This window comes from Protopterus annectens, chromosome 1.part2 (assembly GCF_019279795.1).
Source record: "Protopterus annectens isolate FY-2018-M chromosome 1.part2, PAN1.0, whole genome shotgun sequence".
Classification (NCBI taxonomy): Eukaryota; Metazoa; Chordata; order Ceratodontiformes; family Protopteridae; genus Protopterus; species Protopterus annectens.
The window spans coordinates 920,272,972-920,292,358 of record NC_056727.1 but is presented as its reverse complement, the minus strand read 5'-3'; the positions used below and the strand labels follow the sequence as shown (position 1 = coordinate 920,292,358).

The window sequence follows — 19,387 nt, the reverse complement described above, 5'->3', positions numbered from 1 at the left end:
TGAACGACAGAGTGGTAACACAGATTTTCACGAGATGGGGAACTCCATTTTGCGACCTTTTCGCAACTCCCCTCAACGCAAAATGCCAGCAGTTCTTCTCTCTCACCCCAGTTCCGGGGGACATCCCCAAGGAGGCTCTGGTCCAAGCTTGGCCCCCCGGCCTCCTATACGCCTTCCCACTGGTTCCTCTTCTCCCCAAGGTGATTCAGAAGGTGATTCGCTTGGAAAGCAAAATGATTCTAATCGCTCCATACTGGCCTCGTCAAGTCTGGTTCCCCTTTCTTCACAAATATGCATTGGAAGGTCCCTGGTTCCTGGACCAAGTTCCGGACCTCTTGACGCATCAGTCAGGACAGCTCCATCAGTCCCTCCATTCATTGAAGCTAGCAGCTTGGCTACTCCTCTTCCGACCATAGTTAGGAGCCATTCTTTCGTCCCTGAAGTCATGCATATTTTGTCCTCGGCCCACAAGACTTCTACTAAAAAGATGTATAGCAGTAAATGGAAGAGGTTTGCTATTTGGGCCCGACTCCGAGGATTAGACCCTATGACAGCCTCGGTGTCAGAGGTCCTGAAGTTTTTAACTTCCCTGTTCAACCAGGGTTATTCGGTGTCTACCATCAAAGTTCAATTGGCGGCTATTTCCAATTTTCACAAGAGCATAGAACCACCTTTAATGAGCAACAAGTTGTGCAAAGCTTTTATTAAAGGAGCTTGGCTTCTACGGCCCCCTATATCTCATCCTGCAACACCGTGGGACCTTAACGTAGTGTTAGGTGCTTTGACCGCACCTCCCTTTGAGCCGGCAGCAACCTGTGACTTAAAATTTCTGTCTTGGAAGACTGCCCTTCTAGTTGCTATTACATCAGCCAGGCGAATTTCAGAGCTTCAAGCCTTATCTGTCAAACCACCATACCTGGTATTTCACAAGGATAGAGTATCTCTTAGACCAAACCCATCCTTTATACCAAAGGTCTGTTCTAACTTTTGTTTGCAACAATCACTGGAATTACCGTTTTTTTTTCCCTAAGTATTCAAACAGAGCTGAGTATATCTTTCACAGCTTAGACGTGCACAGACAATTACATTTCTATTTGGATAGGACACACCAAGCACGAAAATCAGATCAACTGTTTGTGTCCTTTTCGGGCAGTAAATTGGGCAAAGCCGTCACGAAAGTCACTATTGCCAAGTGGATCAGAGACTGTATCAGTCATATTTATCGCATTTCAAATAGGGAGCTTACAGTTCCAGTAAAAGCTCATTCTACTAGGGCCATGGCTACTTCGGCAGCCTTTCATTCCAAGCTCTCTATTAATGACATCTGTGCGGCTGCTACGTGGTCTTCTCTACACACCTTTATTTCTCACTACAAATTGGATGTGGCATCTAGGGGTCGAGCTTCCTTCGGTTCCACGGTTCTCCGGACCGTTTTCCAGTGAGCCACCCAGGAATTAGGTGCTAGGGACACTGTCCCATCTGTAGAGAATGTAGGCGAGATAGGATCACATTACATCTTTTAGTTATGTACTTACCATAACTTTAGATGTATGGGATCCATCTCGCCTACATTCCTAATAACCCACCCTCCTTCCCCCTGCCTTGTAGGCCAGAAGAGACCGGACGATCCAAATTCAACTGTTTCCTCTCTTGAAACACCTGGCATTGTTATAACAACAGTTTATGTGTGTGTGCATGTGTGCGGACAAACAAGATCTGGGGAAGCAGTTGTGGTGCATCCTGGGATATGAGGTAACTCAGCCAATAAGAGACTGCGTTCTACTGTATAGCGGCCGAGTCGGAGCCGAGTATCGGCTCCGAACCCATCTGTAGAGAATGTAGGCGAGATGGATCCCATACATCTAAAGTTATGGTAAGTACATAACTAAAAGTTTTCTGCCCCCCCAGCCAGGGGCTATAGGTGACTGCCTAGGTCACCTAGTGCTGGATCCAGCTCTGCAGTCAACTCTATATGACGAGCTACAAATTATAACTCCCTTCCCATGCTAGCAAACCTTTAAGGCTTCTCTAAAATCTGGCTGTCCATTTCTTTCTATGGCAACAGATAATCTGAGACAAATGGGTTCTGAGAGTCCTCCATCAGGGTACAAATGACACTGAGACTCCCTCCCTCCTCTTCAGAGAAATTTCTCCTAATTTTCCAGATAAAACTTCTTTTTTTCTCTCCTGTAATTCAGCATTTGCTACCTCAGGGGTTAACTGTACGTATTCATCTTTCTTTGTTAGAAAATGTTTTTTATTCAATTCTCTTTTTTTTCTATAGCCTCAGATTTCAAACTTTTTTAAGCTTTTCTGTCTCTGCATTAGCCTTTAGGTTATGCAGTGCTTCCAAGGGTGTTCACAAAGTATCTAGCTCCAGTGATAGCCCATTGCAGACTGCAATGTATCAGAGTGTCATGAATCTACTTTACAGACTGGATTTTGAAGAGAGCATTCAAAAATCTTGCTAAACTCCTCTCACAGAGTTGTATTCTTGGGGTGTCTCTTAGATACTTTAGTTCAAGAACTTTTTTCCTACCAGAAAATCAATCTCTCTCTCTCTCTCTATATATATATATATATATATGTATGTATATATATATATATATATATATATATATATATATATATATATATGTGTGTGTGTGTGTGTGTATACATATCTATATATCTATGTATATATATATATATATATATATATATATATATATGTGTGTGTGTGTATCTATATATATATATATATATGGGTCTCCTTGACTTCATCGACACGCCGAAACACCAACGCTAAGAAGACCGACACGAGAAGACCGACGAGACAGATGATCGACAATGTGAAATCCTGACAGCCAAAACACCGACATGGGCAACATGTGAGCGCGAGCGGACAGGTAAGTGTGTGCTAGTGAGGGATTTAGTGTTAGGGAGTGGACAGGTAAGTGTGCGCTAGTGAGGGATTTAACGTTAGGGAGCGGACAGGTAAGTGTGTGCTAGTGAGGGATTTAGCATTAGGGAGCGGACAGGTAAGTGTGCGCTAGTGAGGGATTTAGCGTTAGGGAGCGGACAGGTAAATCTGCGATAGTGAGGGATTTAGCGTTAGGGAGCGGACAGGTAAGTGTGAGATAGTGTATGATTTAGGGTTAGGGTGCGGGAAAGGTGAGTGTGCGGTAGTGACGGACTTTAGGTGTAGTGGCGGGTTAAGTGAGTTAGGGTGCGGGTAGGGTAAGTGTGCGATAGTGATGGAATGTAGGTATAGTGGTGGGTTAAGTGAGTTAGGGTTAGGATGCGCGTATGGTAAGTGTGCGGTAGTGTCGGACCTTAGGGTTAGGGTTTGGGTTAAGGTTAGTGCATGTATAGTTGTGTGTTATGTGTAGTTTACGTTTTGGGTGTCGGTGTTTTGGGTGTCGGTGTTATGGTGTTCGGTTTTGTGAGTTGTCGGTTTTGTGCGTTTTTGGTGTTTTGGTGTCGTTGTTTTGAGTGTCGGGTTTGTGGTGTGTCGGTGTTGTGATAGAGATATATATATATATATATATATATATATATATATATATATATATATATATATATATATACAAATACATATATATATATATATATATAAAATCTTCCTGGGTTTTTCCGCTCATATTAGGAGCAAGGAAATTTTTCAGGGTATTAGCACTTCAATGCTTATCATGATTCCTCTAGCCAGATGCCACTTCAGAAAAATTCAGTGGTACCTAAAATCAGTTTTGTCCCAGCATCAATCCCCCCCCCCCCTCCCCGACTTTTCAAATTCCAGTTTTGGGATTTATAAAAAGGGAACTGCTTTGGTGAAAAGACCACTTAAATTTGAATCCAGGTATCCCATTTTCCCTTCCAGCTACAACACAATCAGTAACTGCAGATGCCCCAGACTTTATTGGGGAGGAGTTTCTATGGGAATAAAAGTGCAGGCACTTTTGCAAAAAAAAAAGAAATGCCAAAACATATAAACATCAAAGAGATGGAACTCATAAATGCTATCAGCCTTATCAGTCATCTGTGATCCCCTGGACCATTACAGGTGTTTACAAACTAACAGGGTGGGCCAGATCTCACCATGTGCACAAACTAGCCATGGTAGCCTGGGATATAGCAATTCAGCACAGTCTCACTCTTCAAGCATGTTACATTCCTTCACAGGAAAACTGTGTGGCAGACAAGCTGAGCAGGACCAAGACAGCTCTTTATGAATGAAAATTGAATCAAGGGGGTCTTCCAGAAATTGATCCAGCTTTGGTGAATATCTCAAATAAGTCTTTTCGCCTCCACTCACAGCAATTAGTTGGCAAAATTCTGCTCTAGAAATCCAACCAAGAAGACCTGGAAGACCGATACAGTTTCTTTTTCTTGGACAGGAATGTTCCAGAATGCTTTTCCACCACTTTTGCTAATATCTAGAATAATTCTGAAGATTCAGCAGGTCTTTCCTTAGATAATAGTGATGGCTCCCTTTTGGCCCAGTTAACAGTGATTCTCTCTTCTTTTGGAAATAACCAAGTGCACTTACCACAAACTTCCCCAGAGACTGGACCTAATCATTCAGGGCAAGGGGTGTTTGATACATCTCTACCATACAATGATTGCCTGGATGATGGAATTTTTTTTTAAACATTTTTATTGAATAATCACTTGTGACATAGGATAAAAGTAATCAAACTTTATTAACAAGTTCACATTTACAAATATATTTCACATATATTGCTATATATCATATAACCTAAGCAATACTGCATAAAATATTCAATTTCTGCCTTTTTTTAAACAAGAAACATCTTTGTTAAATCATCACTTGCTACATAGGCAATCATACATTTATAAACATGAAAACAAACCACACTGATACAATCCTAGTTGCTTGCATTTTACAACACAAACCATACTGACACACTCAAAGTTGCAAACATTATGCATCACTTATAATCTACCCAATCATTTACAGTCAAACATTACATAACTCATTTAAGTCCTGCTTTCTTTTAAACCTCATTCTTCCCCTGTATGTATTGTTCCCACAGCTCCCATTTTTTCCTGTGTAGTTTGTCCCTACCGTTTTCTAAAGATCTCAATTACAGTTGTTTTATCTCTGTTACTATACTCAGTACTTTTAGTATAGTTGGTTTAGATTTTCATTTCCATTTTCTAGTAATTGTTTTTTTGGCAGCCACCATAATTAGACACAGCAAGGCCTTACCATGTCTAGGCAATTCCGAGTCTGTATCATAGCTCAGAAAAATCATCTTCCTCATCACACCAGTCTGCCCACCCAGCATCTCTAACAGTGCATCCCACAGGGAATCCTTAAAGTCCGCCAACTCACAGCACTCCCAGAAGATATGTTCTGAATTTACCTCTTTCTTCCCTGTCCACACTTCCAACATTTGCTGTCTACCTGAGGAAAAATTCTCTGGAGTTTACTTGGGGTATATAAATATCTATACAAACACTTCCAAGTAAAAATCCTAAATCTTCTAGATTTTGTTGAATATTTGGGAGACATACATATATCCTCCCATTGTTTCTTTGTGAATTGCATATTCAATCTCACTTTCCAATCCTTTCTAACCTCCTCTGATTTATTGTTATACTTCTTATTCAATATTTTATATGTTGTACAAATTATTGCTTTTTTAATGGCACCTTCTGTTCTAGATTCTACTAAAAACTCTACCATTGCAGCTCTTTGATTTAGGATCCTGCTATTTCTTTCTTTTCACTTACACTCTGTTATTAATCCTTGATTAGGAAGGCAATCTCTAACCTGCAGTCCAAATAAATTCTTGGCATCTTCCCATTCTATCATCTTTCCCTCTCTTGTTATTTGCTCCCAATACCTTGGTTCCTTTGCCAGTTTTATCCAATAAATTCCAGCCCCCTCTTGCCTATTGTCTATATCCCTAATTGCAGTCACCCCTATTGGAAGAATCTCTTTTCTCCATTCCCATGTTGGCTTAGATCTTAGGATACTTTCTCCTACTTTACTGGTATAATATTCTTTATGATTATTGTTATTCTTCTTAAAGGCCTGTATCCAAAATCCTAGTCTCTCCTTGTTTCTTGAGCTCCCTCCTGTTTCATCATCATCCCTTTCCACTTTAAATTATAGTTTTCTACTTGTGGTATGCATAGAGCCTTAAATTTGTAGCTCTAAAATAGCCTTTCAAATCAGGTAATCCATCCCATTCCACCCTGTTCTACTGTAAAAATCAGCTTATCCCACTTGACTCCTGCTGTCTTCCCCTCCTAGATAATGTCCTTCAGCTCTTTTGCTATCCACAACTTCTCCTCTGGTTGATAAAAGTATGCCTGACTTGTGTATAAGACAAATTGGACTAAAGACATTTCAGCTGCTTGTATGTTACTATACGTATCCATACAATAAAGTTTCCATTTTCTCAGTTTTTGTATTATCTTTTGTTTAGTCTCTTACCACATATCCTTAGCTGCCACACCAAAATCATTTTTAATCCATACTCCTAAATACTTCAATGTGATGTTGTCCTATCTCACCTTCATTCTTAGCAGGTTGGGTTCGGAACAAATCCTCGGTTCTGACTCGGCCATATACAAAAGCTCGAGGCCTTCCACTAGCTCGTAGCTAAAAAACCCTATCCCATCATGCTCTAGGAGAGCTCCCCAGATCTTGTTTGCTGCTAAACAAGATCGGGTGCTCTCCTACTGGCTCTGGCTAAGTAGACATTTTCCTTCTTGATATTGTTAAACATTTCTTAGCTATTTCTAACTGTTTAATTCTTAAATATTTACTGAGTTAACTTTTTGTGTAGTTAGTGTTTTCCCCTGAGTTTTTCATTGATTGGTTCTACTCACACGTGACAGGGAGAGTTTGATGCATACCATCTCAAACAACTTCAGCTGACTGCCTGGATGATTCATTTCTAATGCGTTTTTGGCACCTTCCACATAAGGATGTACAGTAGGTACTAAAGGAAGCAAGTAATTCTACATCTTAGGTTGTCATAAGGTGTTTACCTTACAGGCACAAGGTGCAGGGTTTGATTCTTACATGGGGTAATTGGCTAGGTTTAAAACAGCCCACAAGGGCAGTTAGTCTGGTACTAATCTCTGAACCTATGAACCTACTAGGAAGTCTTATGTTAACCAGTGGAAAAGATTTTCTAATTGGTGCCTCACCTATGACCAGGGCCCTAGCTGAAATTATTACATTGGGTTCTCAAACATTTGTGTGGGTCACTATCATACAGCCTGTTTACTCCTTTGGCAAGGGATGTTTATCAGTCATTTCAACATACCTGCCTGTGGATCCTCCTCTTCATTTCAGACTTTGCTTAAGGTGTTCTAAGTAGAATTTTTCTGTTGATATATTAAGTTCACCTCTTATTCAGGTGACATTCAGATCTTTATGTTTTGCTAGGAAAGTTATTTCTGTCTTCATTTGAACCAGCTCTTGTGGCTGTTTTTGGTTCATTTTTTTGTAGAGTAACTGATTTATTGTTCTGACATCTGCAAGAGCATATCTGGGTTGCAACTATTCATGGTGGATTAACCCTTTTGCTTTTCCATGCATATAGGGTTAAATGTTAGAAAAAATCCACCATGCATGCCCTTACTACTTTCTGAGTGTACCTAGAATCTAGCCATCTATCTCCCTCATTTCTTTAAAAATTTGAATGACAAGGAGAGTAGACTCAATCTTCTTTGGTCATGCTTCTACTACTCAGGTATTATCTTGTCAGTGCTAAGTCCTTTTGGAAAGCTCAAAAGCTGTGGAGTTCCTTGTATGTATCAAGCAAAAAACAACCTGTGTCCATTCAGACACCTCCAGTTGCTTGTTCCTTACTGTATCTTTTCTTATTATTCCCACCATGGCAAACATTACCAGACAAGATTAAGGCACATTCTAGTAGAGTCATGTTTTCTTTGATGACGTATTGGAAAGGAGTGGACACTAGAAGCATTCTAGGGGCAACTATATGGTCCTCTGTACATACTTTTACAAACCATTAACATACTGGATTCTTTTCCAGGTCCGTGACTGGCTTTGTTATGACCATTTTCCAGGAGGCTCCTGGACCCTTATCCTTCCAGATTGGATAGGCTTTGGTAACCAACTCAAAAAGCCAAAGGCTGCTACAGCAATGATAATAATGAACATAGTACACTTGTGTAAATTGCACTTTCTATAGCAGTAGATGTTTGAATTCCTTACTGCTGCAGTAGCAACACCGACCCACCATCCTCCTGCTTCTGTATATTTATTTGTTGGGATATAAATTTATTTGTTCCGTTTATATCATTTAGAGGTTTGGGATGAGTATGCTCCTCTTTCTTCCTGGGCAAGAAAGTCCTGAAGTTGTCTACAGTTTGCGAATTTCTCCCCATGAAGCTGGCCGATCAGCAGTCAAAAGTATAGGTTTGGCAGAGTGCCAGAGCTTTTTGAAGACTCCAGTTGTTGTATCCTGGTCAGGATACCACCACAACTAGCCAAAGGGTACTGCAGCATTGAGGAATTCGGACATCTACTGTTGTAGTAAGTGCAGTTTACACAACTGCACTTTTTGAAACATTTTGTAATTGGAAGTATTAATGTTGCAGTACTAATTCAGTAAAATGATTAACAGTTAAATGTACATACAGTCTAACTTGACTTAGCCAATACTTTTGACACAATCCCCCACTCAGGCACCATTGGGAAACTCACCCAGCTGGGAATTAACCCATATGTCACTAGATGGATTACCAGCTGTCTCACGGGCAGAACGCATATAGTCAAAGTTAGGCATTCCGCCTCTACCACCAGACCGGTTACCAATGGTGTACCACAAAGGATCTATGCTGGGCCCCCTACTGTTTAAAATCTATTTCTCAGAACTCCAGGCAAAGTAGATGGCCTGTGGCTTACCAAGCTGGCCGATGATTGCAAACCGGGTGCTGTCACTGAATCCCCTTATGATGTTGCCGTACTACAAAAAGGGCTTATACAGACAAATGATTGGTGCCAAAGCCACAAACTTAAACTAAACACAAACAAAATGTGTTATCATCCCTTTCAGCAAAGGGGAAGTCCCTGCAAATTATTAACAGTAAAATATTAACAGTACCCCCCTTAGCTCAAACCCTGTGGTGACAAATTTGGGAACTCAGGTTGATAGCAACCTTAACTTTGATCACCATATGTCCACAGTGGTAGGAAAGGCCTTCTATGTTGCACATCTTATAAGTAAGGGCATTGCAACCAGAGCTAAGGATGTTATAACCCCCCTGTACTCATCCCTCTTCAGACCACCAATACAGTGTAACACTCCCTTCTGTGTGTACCTCACCAGACACCTGCAGCAGCTGGAGAGACCTCAGAGGTTTCTCACCAAGAAAATTCAGGGCCTTTAACACATGACCTATATGGATGGACTGAAGGCCCTATCACTGTACTCTGTATCTTATAGGCTGCTGAGAAGTGGCTTGTGCCCAGCCTACAGAGCAGTCTTGGACCCTGCCCTAATGGAAATGCTGCACATCCACAAGTCAGATGCGACAAGATTTGCTCACTCTAGAGATCGTAACCTAGCCTGTGACATTAACAGTGCATGCTGGTGAGACAGATATGTCTCCTAGAGATTGCCACTCTTCTGCAACAAAGTCCCATTTCATGTAAAACAGAGCTCCTCAATGACCCTATTTAAGCATAACTTAGGCAACTGGATGGGAGACCATAAATTTACCTCGGGGGGGGTGTCACCTGTGTCCCTGTTAGATAAGGGCAGTCGGTGCTGATCATATACTCACAGTGCAAATGTAGACCATATAACTTGGTTAATATAGGAACAGAGGTGGCGGAAGCTGTTGAAGATTGGGGGGGTGGAGGGTGAGAGGGGGACTTAGTGATCTAAAAAGGGCAATTTTTTAGAACTATTTACTACCACAACATAGGTTCCCCCGGAGAACATTTTAAGCTTGGCCAGTTTCCTTTTTGGTGCTTGAATTAACATTTCCTGATTGGTCTTACCTATCGCATGGCCGATAATTGTATATTAGCCCTAGTGATAATAAATATGATCATACTATAGATAATTTGAGGGGACCCATGTAAGGGATGCAGCATTTAGGAACTGCCTCTATCCATTAGTGACATGAGGGGCAATCTTATTTTCTATTACCCATCCTTAGATCCAAGATGCATTTGAATATGGACAGGGATGAGCTTTGTTTTACTTGAATGGATAGTCTGTTCTGGAACAGTGGTAGCCTCTGTGATAGATGTCCGTCTCTCCACAACATTCAGTTTAGATACCTGGACTGAGTATTTCTGATGCCATTTGACTTGCTGATGTTCAGTAGGTCCATCTGTATTAGGTCGGAGGATGCCTTGTATGCCAGACATGTCACCTCTAAGCACTCTGTAGGATATTGAGCATAGTGATAAATCTCTGAGATGGTCCATGCAAGACCTATTGTTTAGGACTTGTATCCTTTTAGTAAAGTATCTCTGTGGGTATTCCAGTTGTTGCATGGGTCTGGACAGATACATGCCAAAGTGGGGATTATACAAAATGATTGACCTAATGAGGGCTGTGTAAAGGGGGGCAATAACATCTCTAGATCTAGTCACAATCAATTTGTTTATAAGCTGTGCAATATAGAAAGACTTTCTTATGACTCTGAACACATGTTGGTCAAAAGTTAGGTCACTTTACACACAAGTTCCCAAATGCCAAACAACTGGGTCATTTATCAGGGGGCATTGTCAATTTGGCAGTTCCCTGGAGTGGATGACTTCCCAAAGGATACAATAATGTATTTCTTGGAGTTTAGCTTCAATTCATGATTCTGGCACTAGTTATTGTTTGGGACAAACCTTCCTGAATGATGGTTAAGTCATTTGGGGATTCAATAACTGTTCCTAGCTTACAGTCATCTCAGACTTAGTCGACCAAAGCCCTTTGGTATTTCCTTTTACTTTTGAGATGTATATGCCAGACAGAAAAAGTCTCAGCATCGAACCTTGGGAGACTGGTCACTTACCCTATTTTGAACTCCTGCATCCTGTGAGCAAGCATACATGTATGGGTTCTTTGATTCACCTTCCTGATTGTATTAAATTATATTCCTTGTATAATACAGCACCACTTGTTAGAATGTGTTTTAAATTTGTAGTTTGGAACAGTCTTCTAGTAAGCAGTGAAACAAAATGTATGAACTAATAATGACAAAACTATCCATTTCAGAAAATTTCAACCATAAAAGGCCACTCAAACTTCTGTCATTACAATCCACCAATATCAGTAAATATGCAAAATCTCTGCAGAAGTAAGTCATCTAAATAACTCTAATGAAGAGGTTGCTGCTAGCAAACAACTTTATATTTTATTTTTTCATTTACAAATAAAGTGCCTGTTGCCCTTCAAGAATAAATTGCCCATGCTACATTAAAAGAAATGATAAGCTAGTAATTTTGCAGTGGGAAATGGCAAACTGATAACAGAAACATAGTTACCAGGGAACGCCTCCAAAGGAGAACATTCATAGGACTGCAGCATCCACTCCCTTTAAAGTACAACACAGTACAGTATCAGCGATCCATCTGCATACTGTGGGAGTAGAACCCACAACCTTTTGGATCAAAAGCAAGTAGCAGTTGTGCTACTAACAATGCAAATGACTTAGCATATGTAGCACTAAACTTGTCTTCCCCTGAAGCTCTCAGCTCCTTGTAAAATCCACTTGACACTCAGCTAAATCTCTCAACTTCGCAGCACAAGAAATCTGGAAAAAAACAATTTATTGGTGGTGGGGGTGGGGGTGGGGGGGCAAAGGCCCAAAACCAGGGACACATTTTAAATATAGCTTGTATAATCTTAGAAAGTTGCTAAAATGAAGTGTTTTGTATTAACCCTGTGTTTCCTGAAAGATAGGAAGACTGAAACTTAAAGGGCTATCATTATTTAGTGAATTCAGTTCTCACTGATTTGCCAGAAAACCACAAATTTTAAGAGGAGCAGACCAAAAGTATGAGCCAAATATTCTGTGAAAATCTGGACAGTTGAGAGCTGTGGATTCAACTCCCTGAATCACAAGTGGTGGTATGGGTAGAAAATTCAGGCTCTTGTTTGAGCCCGAGTAACACTAACTACCCGGTATGCCTAAATGGGGCATTTTACATGCGCACGCATGCACACGCACACACAGATAGACACATACACAGACACACACACACACACACACGCACACACGCACACACACACACACACACACACACACACACACACACACACACACACACACACACACACACAGACACACACACACACACACACCGGGGAGCAGCATGGCTCCTGCAAATAACAGAACAAAACGCTCCTTAGAGGCATGACTCTGGCTCTGGCAGCACCAACAAAACAGCGGCAGCATAACTCCTGTAACACAGAGCAATAAGAGAACAAGAACAGCTATTTTAGTTAGTTTAACTTCTGTGTGCAAATCCACGTTAGCGTGAAAACTCCACTTCATTAATTTTTCCCGACAGGTCTTGCAGCTGTAAAAGTGGGGGCTCCTCCTCCCCCTGGCTCTCTGGTTCATGCGCCCTTGTAAAGGAACAAGGGTATAACGTGGCTAGGCCTAGAAAGGCCCTAGGGCCAATAGCCTAGTAAACTCCTCTGAACCTATGAATTCTTTAGAAGATATTTGAGACATCCACCAACCCATAACAGTGTACACTTTTTTTTTTTTTTTTTTTTAATTTTCTGGCTTCCTCATCCCATTCTTCCCAGACATCAGGCCAGTTGTTACGACTTCATCCATTCCTTACCTAGCCAGGTAACAGTTGATCATGATATTGCAGTTCTCCATTCATCAGTGAGGTTATTTATGTTGGTTATTTATGGATTTTTTTGTGCATTTACATCCCCACTCTATACACCTGTGTGCATTCGGTGATTTGGCATACAGTCCAGTAGATGTCAACAGGGACATAATATCCTCATCTTCAAGTGATGTAGCCCGTCAGAAGACCCTGCTCAGTTCACAAGGCAGTTCGTGTGTGTGGTCTGTAGTTTTCATGTCAGATTCTAACATAGAGATTACACCATACGCATGTGTACTCCTCCCTCCCACCCTGAGAGATGAACAGGTATTGCCTCCTTACTCATCCTCTTCCCTTCACCAACTTCTCCATTGTATGATATTGGATCATAGTCAGGTCTTTATGTATGTATGCTACTGAGCTTGCAATAACTGTCTGCACTTGTGCTTTCCAGACAAAAATGAGCATTCGTATGACTAGTTTTTAAAACACATTTGTGCTTTCATCGAGGTAAGCTGTTTACATTGAAACTTTATATAATTGTGTCATTTCTGCATGGTGTTTGATTTAGCAGGTCATCTCTGTAAAGTAGTGGTATGTAGTAGCACTTTAGTTAGTTAGTCATTTGCTTTTCCAACTAATGTATATAATTTTTTCCAGCATACTGATATTTGGAAATTACCTTGAAGACAGCAGAAATATTCTCAAAGTGAAAAAAACAGGTTTGTTACTTTATGACCTAAAGTGGAGTGTGCATATTGCTTATGAGTCATGAGTCTGTATTGTTTACCTTTGCAAAATTGTTTCATATTGCTTGTTGTCATTTTTAGTCTTCTGAGTAAACATTATTTTTATACTGAAAACACCAACTATTGATATTTTGAAAGTTCTCTGTTATTTAGACACATTTTTGAGGTATAAACAGACAGATGTTAACAAGATCTGCAGAAGTTGGTTTAAAAGTATTCTTTTTAACTTGGCTGACATGTAGATTCTTCTTTTTCACTTAGTTTCTTTTCCCCGCTTGGACATACTTGACTAGCATTAAAGTAGATTTATAATGGATATTCTTCTTTCTTTTACAGTGTTTCATTCTTTATATTCTTGATAGATGAATAGGGAAGAGAAAAGTTAATATCAGAGAAGCAGTTTACCTAGATAGGCCTGTGTACTATTGTATCTCACAGCGGTTCTTGATTAGCAGTCCTTGATTTTGCTTCTTAACTTTGCAGTATCCCAAGTGTCCAGTATAGGGCATACAGCAGTGGACAGAGTTTGATTATTGAGCCTAATGTCCATAGGGATGGGAAAAAAGAACTGTTTCAGCAGCCAGCTATTCTCTCTGTCATGCAGAGGGCATGGACATTGCTGCCACTCATTAACCTCCTGCTGGAGATGCTGAAGACTAAGAGCTGTCTAGGTCAACGCATTTAGTAGCTGATAGATATCATTTGGTCAGATGTTTTTCTGTGAGCCAGTGCGCATACATGCTTGGATAAGGATAACACATTAAAAAAGGAAACAAGGTGGTATTGATGGCTGCTGCTTCCTGCTTCTTACTCCTAAGGAATATGCCAGCAGGCAAAAAGGTGAGTGGTGTAGGAGACTTAACTGCTTGTACATCAGTGTTTCTTATGAAGGAGGGATCAGATAATAATGGGATAGACAACAAGGTGACACAAAATGGAAAACAATTCACAAAAAGTTTTATTGTGTCTGTAATAAAATTGTGATTTTGTAAAAATATTTTGATAACTAAGTAATGACACATATTACCATTGTTTACATCCAGGTTCTTCAGAAAATAATTTTTAATGCAAACTCCCTCACTGTATTTAGTATGTTACGTTATTGAGGTAGTAGTACCAATGTTTTAGATGTGCTGTTGATTTCAAGTCATGTCCCCAGTTATTTTGGAAATAAAAAATAAAACATGCAAGGCCAGCAACTCACCAGTAATACAGTGAAACTTTATTGTTACATACAGCTTAGTTAGATTGAATACTTTCATTTTGTTGTTTTGGTTATGACATTATTATTTTTTTTCTTTTCTCAATTATTTTGGGTTTTATCCCTGGTTCTTGAATTGAGAACTCTATGGATAGCTGACAAAGATTGATTGATAGTAATGGTAAGCCTTTGGAGTTGCTCAATTTTCTTCACTTAGATTCTTGTGTCATACCCCCAGTCCCCACGAAGGAAATACTTTTAAATATCCTCTCTTGGAGTGGTGTACCTACAGTAAAGTGTGTCCCATTTATCACTTAGTTATTCATCACCATTCCTGTAACCACTCACTTTATAGAGCAGAATCTCCCTTCCTTAATACTTTCATAGCCTGACTGAATAAAGTGGAAACATTTTATAGTATCAGTAAGCTAGCTGTATTTGGTAATTTTTCTTTGGCTTTTGTTGTCTTGCTTAGAACGATCGGATCTCTCCTTAAACTTGCATTATCTGCCATTTCTTCTTGTAAGGAAAAATCTGCTTTAAATAATATAGTTTCTCCTATTGTAAAGGTCACTTACTCATTGTTTACTGTGTGTGTGTGTGTGTGTGTGTGTGTCTGTGTGTGTCTGTGTGCGTGTGTGTGTGTGTGTGTGTGTGTGTGTGTGTGTGTGTGTGTGTCTGTGACTCTGACTCTATTGAAACATCTTCCAGGTCTATGGCCAGTGGTTTAAGGAGGTTTACATGGCTGCATTCTCAGAACATCCCGATGATAAACATTACATTTTAAATTCCCCTTTGGATAGAGATTAATTTTTGTCACCTCTGATGCAGAGATGATCTAAAAGTCATGATAAAAGAGGTAAGCTGATCCAGGGAATCTCCTAACATTTTTCAGCCCTCCTTTTTCAAATTTTGTAAGAAATTCTCTAACTTCTCATCCAGCTTTGGCAAATAAACAGAAGAAAATGTCTAAACAAAGTGCGGGTAAAGACATTTAAGAAAAAATGGCAAGGGGAGGGATCCAAAAAGAAGCCTCAAATCTCCCAAAACCAAGGACAATCCAACAAGTCTGAATGACTGTTCAAGAGACTTTGTGATCCCTCCTACTCTCACCTCTTTTTTCTTCAAGAAAGCGTGAATGTCCTTTTTTCTCTTTGGAAACATATAGCTTCAGATAAATGGGTTCTGAAGATCATTCTTCAAGGTTACAGGTGGCAGTGGGAGGGAATTCCTCTTTTCCAGGGGGTCATTTCTCATCCTCCAGATCAGATTCTTTTTCCATTTCTTCATCACATGCTTTCCCAAGGACTGATCTAACCAATTCTTCCAAATGCTTTCATTCCTAAACCTGTCTGTGACAGTGCCCAGATTCAAAATGTCACTTCACAACCTGTTACCTCTTCTTCCTGTTTCAGGTTTCCTGATACAATAACACTAGACTTAAAAGACCCTTATTATCACATAACTGTTCATCCAGACTTTAGAAATTTCTTAAGATTTTGTGTGTCTGGGTCACATTATGAGTTCTCTGCCTTATCCTTTGGACTATTCAGTGCACCAAGAATGCACATTTTTCCATATTTAGATGACTTGTTTATCTTTGCATAGTCTTTTTCAAAGTGTCAGTGATCTCTCTCTTGGGTGAGAGATTTCCTACACAAGTTGGAATTGCAAGAGGCAATCGAAAGTCTTTCTTGATTCCTTCACACAAAACTGTGTTCCTGGGATTTCAGCTAGATGCCTCAGTTCAAAGAGCTTTTGTTCCACAAGAAAAAAGGTTTTCCACTGAAACTCCTGTCACTGAGAGGGAGTACCTCAAGAATTTGGATTCCATGGCTTCTATGATTCTTTGGCACCCCTGACAAGATTCCACATGAGAAAGATACAGTGGTATCTGAAGTTTCTTTGATCCCGGCACCAATACACTTCAGCTTTCCATATGCCAGTGCTGGGGTTTGTCAGAAGAGAAAGCATTTGGTGGAGACAACAGATATCCTTAAATCTAGGTCTCCCCCGTCTCCCTCCCTCCTCCAAAGCAGTCAATCACCACAGAGACCTTGGACTTTGTGGGGAGCAGTTTCAGGAGGGATAGAAGTGCAAGATGTGTGGGATACCAAGGGCAAATTCAAGCAGATAAATATCAAAGAGATGCTTTCCCTGAACAAGCCACTCAAATCTCTGAATCATATTTGGTCCCTGGGACCCCTTCAAGTTGTGAGAGACAATACCAAGTCATGTGATGCATTAACAGGCGGGGGGAACCAGGTCATACCGCCTTTACAGACTAGCCATGTTAGCTTGAGATATAACTTCATAACACAGTGTCAATCTACAGGCATCCTACATTCTATTAGAGCAAAACTGTGTGGCAGGCAAGCTGAGCAGGACCAGGGCACACCCTCACAAATGCAAAATAGTTTTGGGGGGGGGGGGGTCTTCCAACATCTGATCCATACATGGGGTTTTCCTCAAGTTGACCTGTTTACCTCCCCTCTGAACAATCAAGTGGCAAGATTCTGTTCCAGGTGTTCATACAAGAAGGCCTGGAAGAGAGATGACTTTTGTTTTCCTTCCATAGGAATTTACCTGTATGCTTTTCCACCCTTTCCACTAATATCCAGGGTACGTCTGAAAATTCAAAAGGAAGCCTCCAAAATCATTGTGGTGACTCCCTTCTGGCCAAGGTGTTCGTGGGTCTCCCTTCTTTTAAAAATGGCTAGGGACAATCATTACAGGATGTTTTTTGTGTTTCACTGTTGTAGTCATCACATTTGGGTTATCCATGCCAGGGTGGCCTTCGGCCGTCCCGAATACCAGAGGCTTAGTATTTCTGTGTCGGTTGCTGTTTCTTCAGGACTGATGTCAGTTCATCAGTAGTATAAAGTAAGGCAGCCAATGCCATTACATTTCTTGCCGTGGAGCCTGAAGCAGAAGCAGTTCGCATGAGTGCTGGTTGGCTGCTACCCGAGTTTCATCTTCCCAATTGATGATGGAGTCTTCTAAAGCTAAGTACCCCATTGGGGATCCTTTTTTCTTGCACTAACCGATGTCAGAAAAAGTTAACAGTTGTCTCGCCTGTGGAAAGCAAATACCACACCGAGACTTTCATTCTTACTGCGTCACTTGCTTAGGCCCAGACCACAACATCCCCCACTGTCACTTTTGTGCTTTGGTCAATGCCAGAACTATACATTGATGGGCCCTTATTGTAGCTAGATATTTTCGCTTACAGTCCTCAAATTCCGATATGGCACTGGTAAACCATCCGACAGCAGATCTTCTGAAAAAGCGTAAAGATAAAGACAGAGACAGACAGCACAGGTCCAGACCTACTGACGAGGCTTCCATTAAGCTAGTTGTCAGTTCTCCAGTCCTCAGTGATGTGCTTTCGCAACCCCTGATGCCTGCTTCACTGGATTTGCAGGCCACTACCAAGACCCTTTTGGAGTCTGGTATGCTGCAAAACTCTTCTTCGACTAAGGATCCTGCGGTTGTCTCTCCCTTGGATGAGTCCGGAGCCGCTGAGCAGGAACCGGCTTCTGAGGAAGTCCTTCGCACTACCGATTCTCGACACAAACTGATGACTTCTTTCACATCTACTATTCTTTTGAAAACTGCTGAGTTTCTAAGGCCCAGATTACGAACCACACCCAAGAAACCAATGACCCAATCTCAGGCACCTGCTCCCGTGCCTCAGTCTCCAGTGCTTAAAATGGAGGAAGACCTTATCATGCTGATCAGGGGAAGCCAAGCTACCCCTTCCAAAAGAAAAAGAGATCTGTCCCCAGTAGTTTTGTCTGAACAGGAGTCTGATGACTCTGATGCATCTGAATATGAAGACATGCAACCCCTCTCTGCTTATGAGGATTCTGGTGTAGAGGACTCCATTCCTTCAACCTCTCCCCCAGAAGACTTTTCCTTTGGGGAAATCCTTCATACCTTAAGGGAGGAGTTCCAGTGGGAATGTCAGGACTATCCTCAGTCTAAAAAGAGATTCGATGAATTCTTAGATCTTCCACAAAACAGACCCCTGGCCATTCCCCCAGTCCTGAATGTTGTGGAGGATGTTTTCCTGGAATCCAGTTTGACTCCTGACACCCTCCCTCCTGCACCCAGAAAACCAGACAGGTATTACAGAGTCCCTGACTCACACAAATTTCTTTTTAAAAATCCTACTGCTGACCCTGAGTTAATTTCTCAAGGGCCAAAAGGAATTAAGGCAACCTCTGCTAAGAATCCCACCCCCTCAGGTAGGGATTCCTGAACACTAGACAGATGGGGTAAAAAAGTATACACCTCTGCTACTCTTGCTATCAGAGCACTAAATTGCCAGTTCCATATGCTAAAACTTCAGCAACATACCCTGGAACTCCTCAAACAAAAAAATGTCTTCCTTTCCTGCTTGTGTAGAATCTAAAGAGTTACAAGAGTTAATGCATTATGCAAGTCAAGTAACTAAACACACCTTGCTCTGTGGTTTTGACACCCTAGAAGCTTCTTGCAAAGCAGCAGTCACTGGTTCTGTCCTTAGAAGGCATGCATGGCTTAGGGAATAGCCCTTGCCAGACCATGTTAAATCTCAATTGTTGGATGAACCCTTGCATATAGACAACATAGTTGGCACTAAGGCAGAAGAGGTCTTAA

General features: G+C 41.0%; 1 protein-coding gene across 1 annotated transcript in view; it reads left to right on the top strand.

Annotated features, from left to right (window-relative positions):
- LOC122791746 (nuclear RNA export factor 1-like) overlaps positions 1–19,387 on the top strand; it is a 603,159-nt gene that overhangs the window by 31,079 nt on the left and 552,693 nt on the right. The window contains exon 2 of the mRNA XM_044059662.1: positions 13,454–13,515. Coding sequence (XP_043915597.1) covers positions 13,454–13,515 — 62 coding nt within the window. The remainder of the gene's footprint in view (positions 1–13,453; positions 13,516–19,387) is intronic.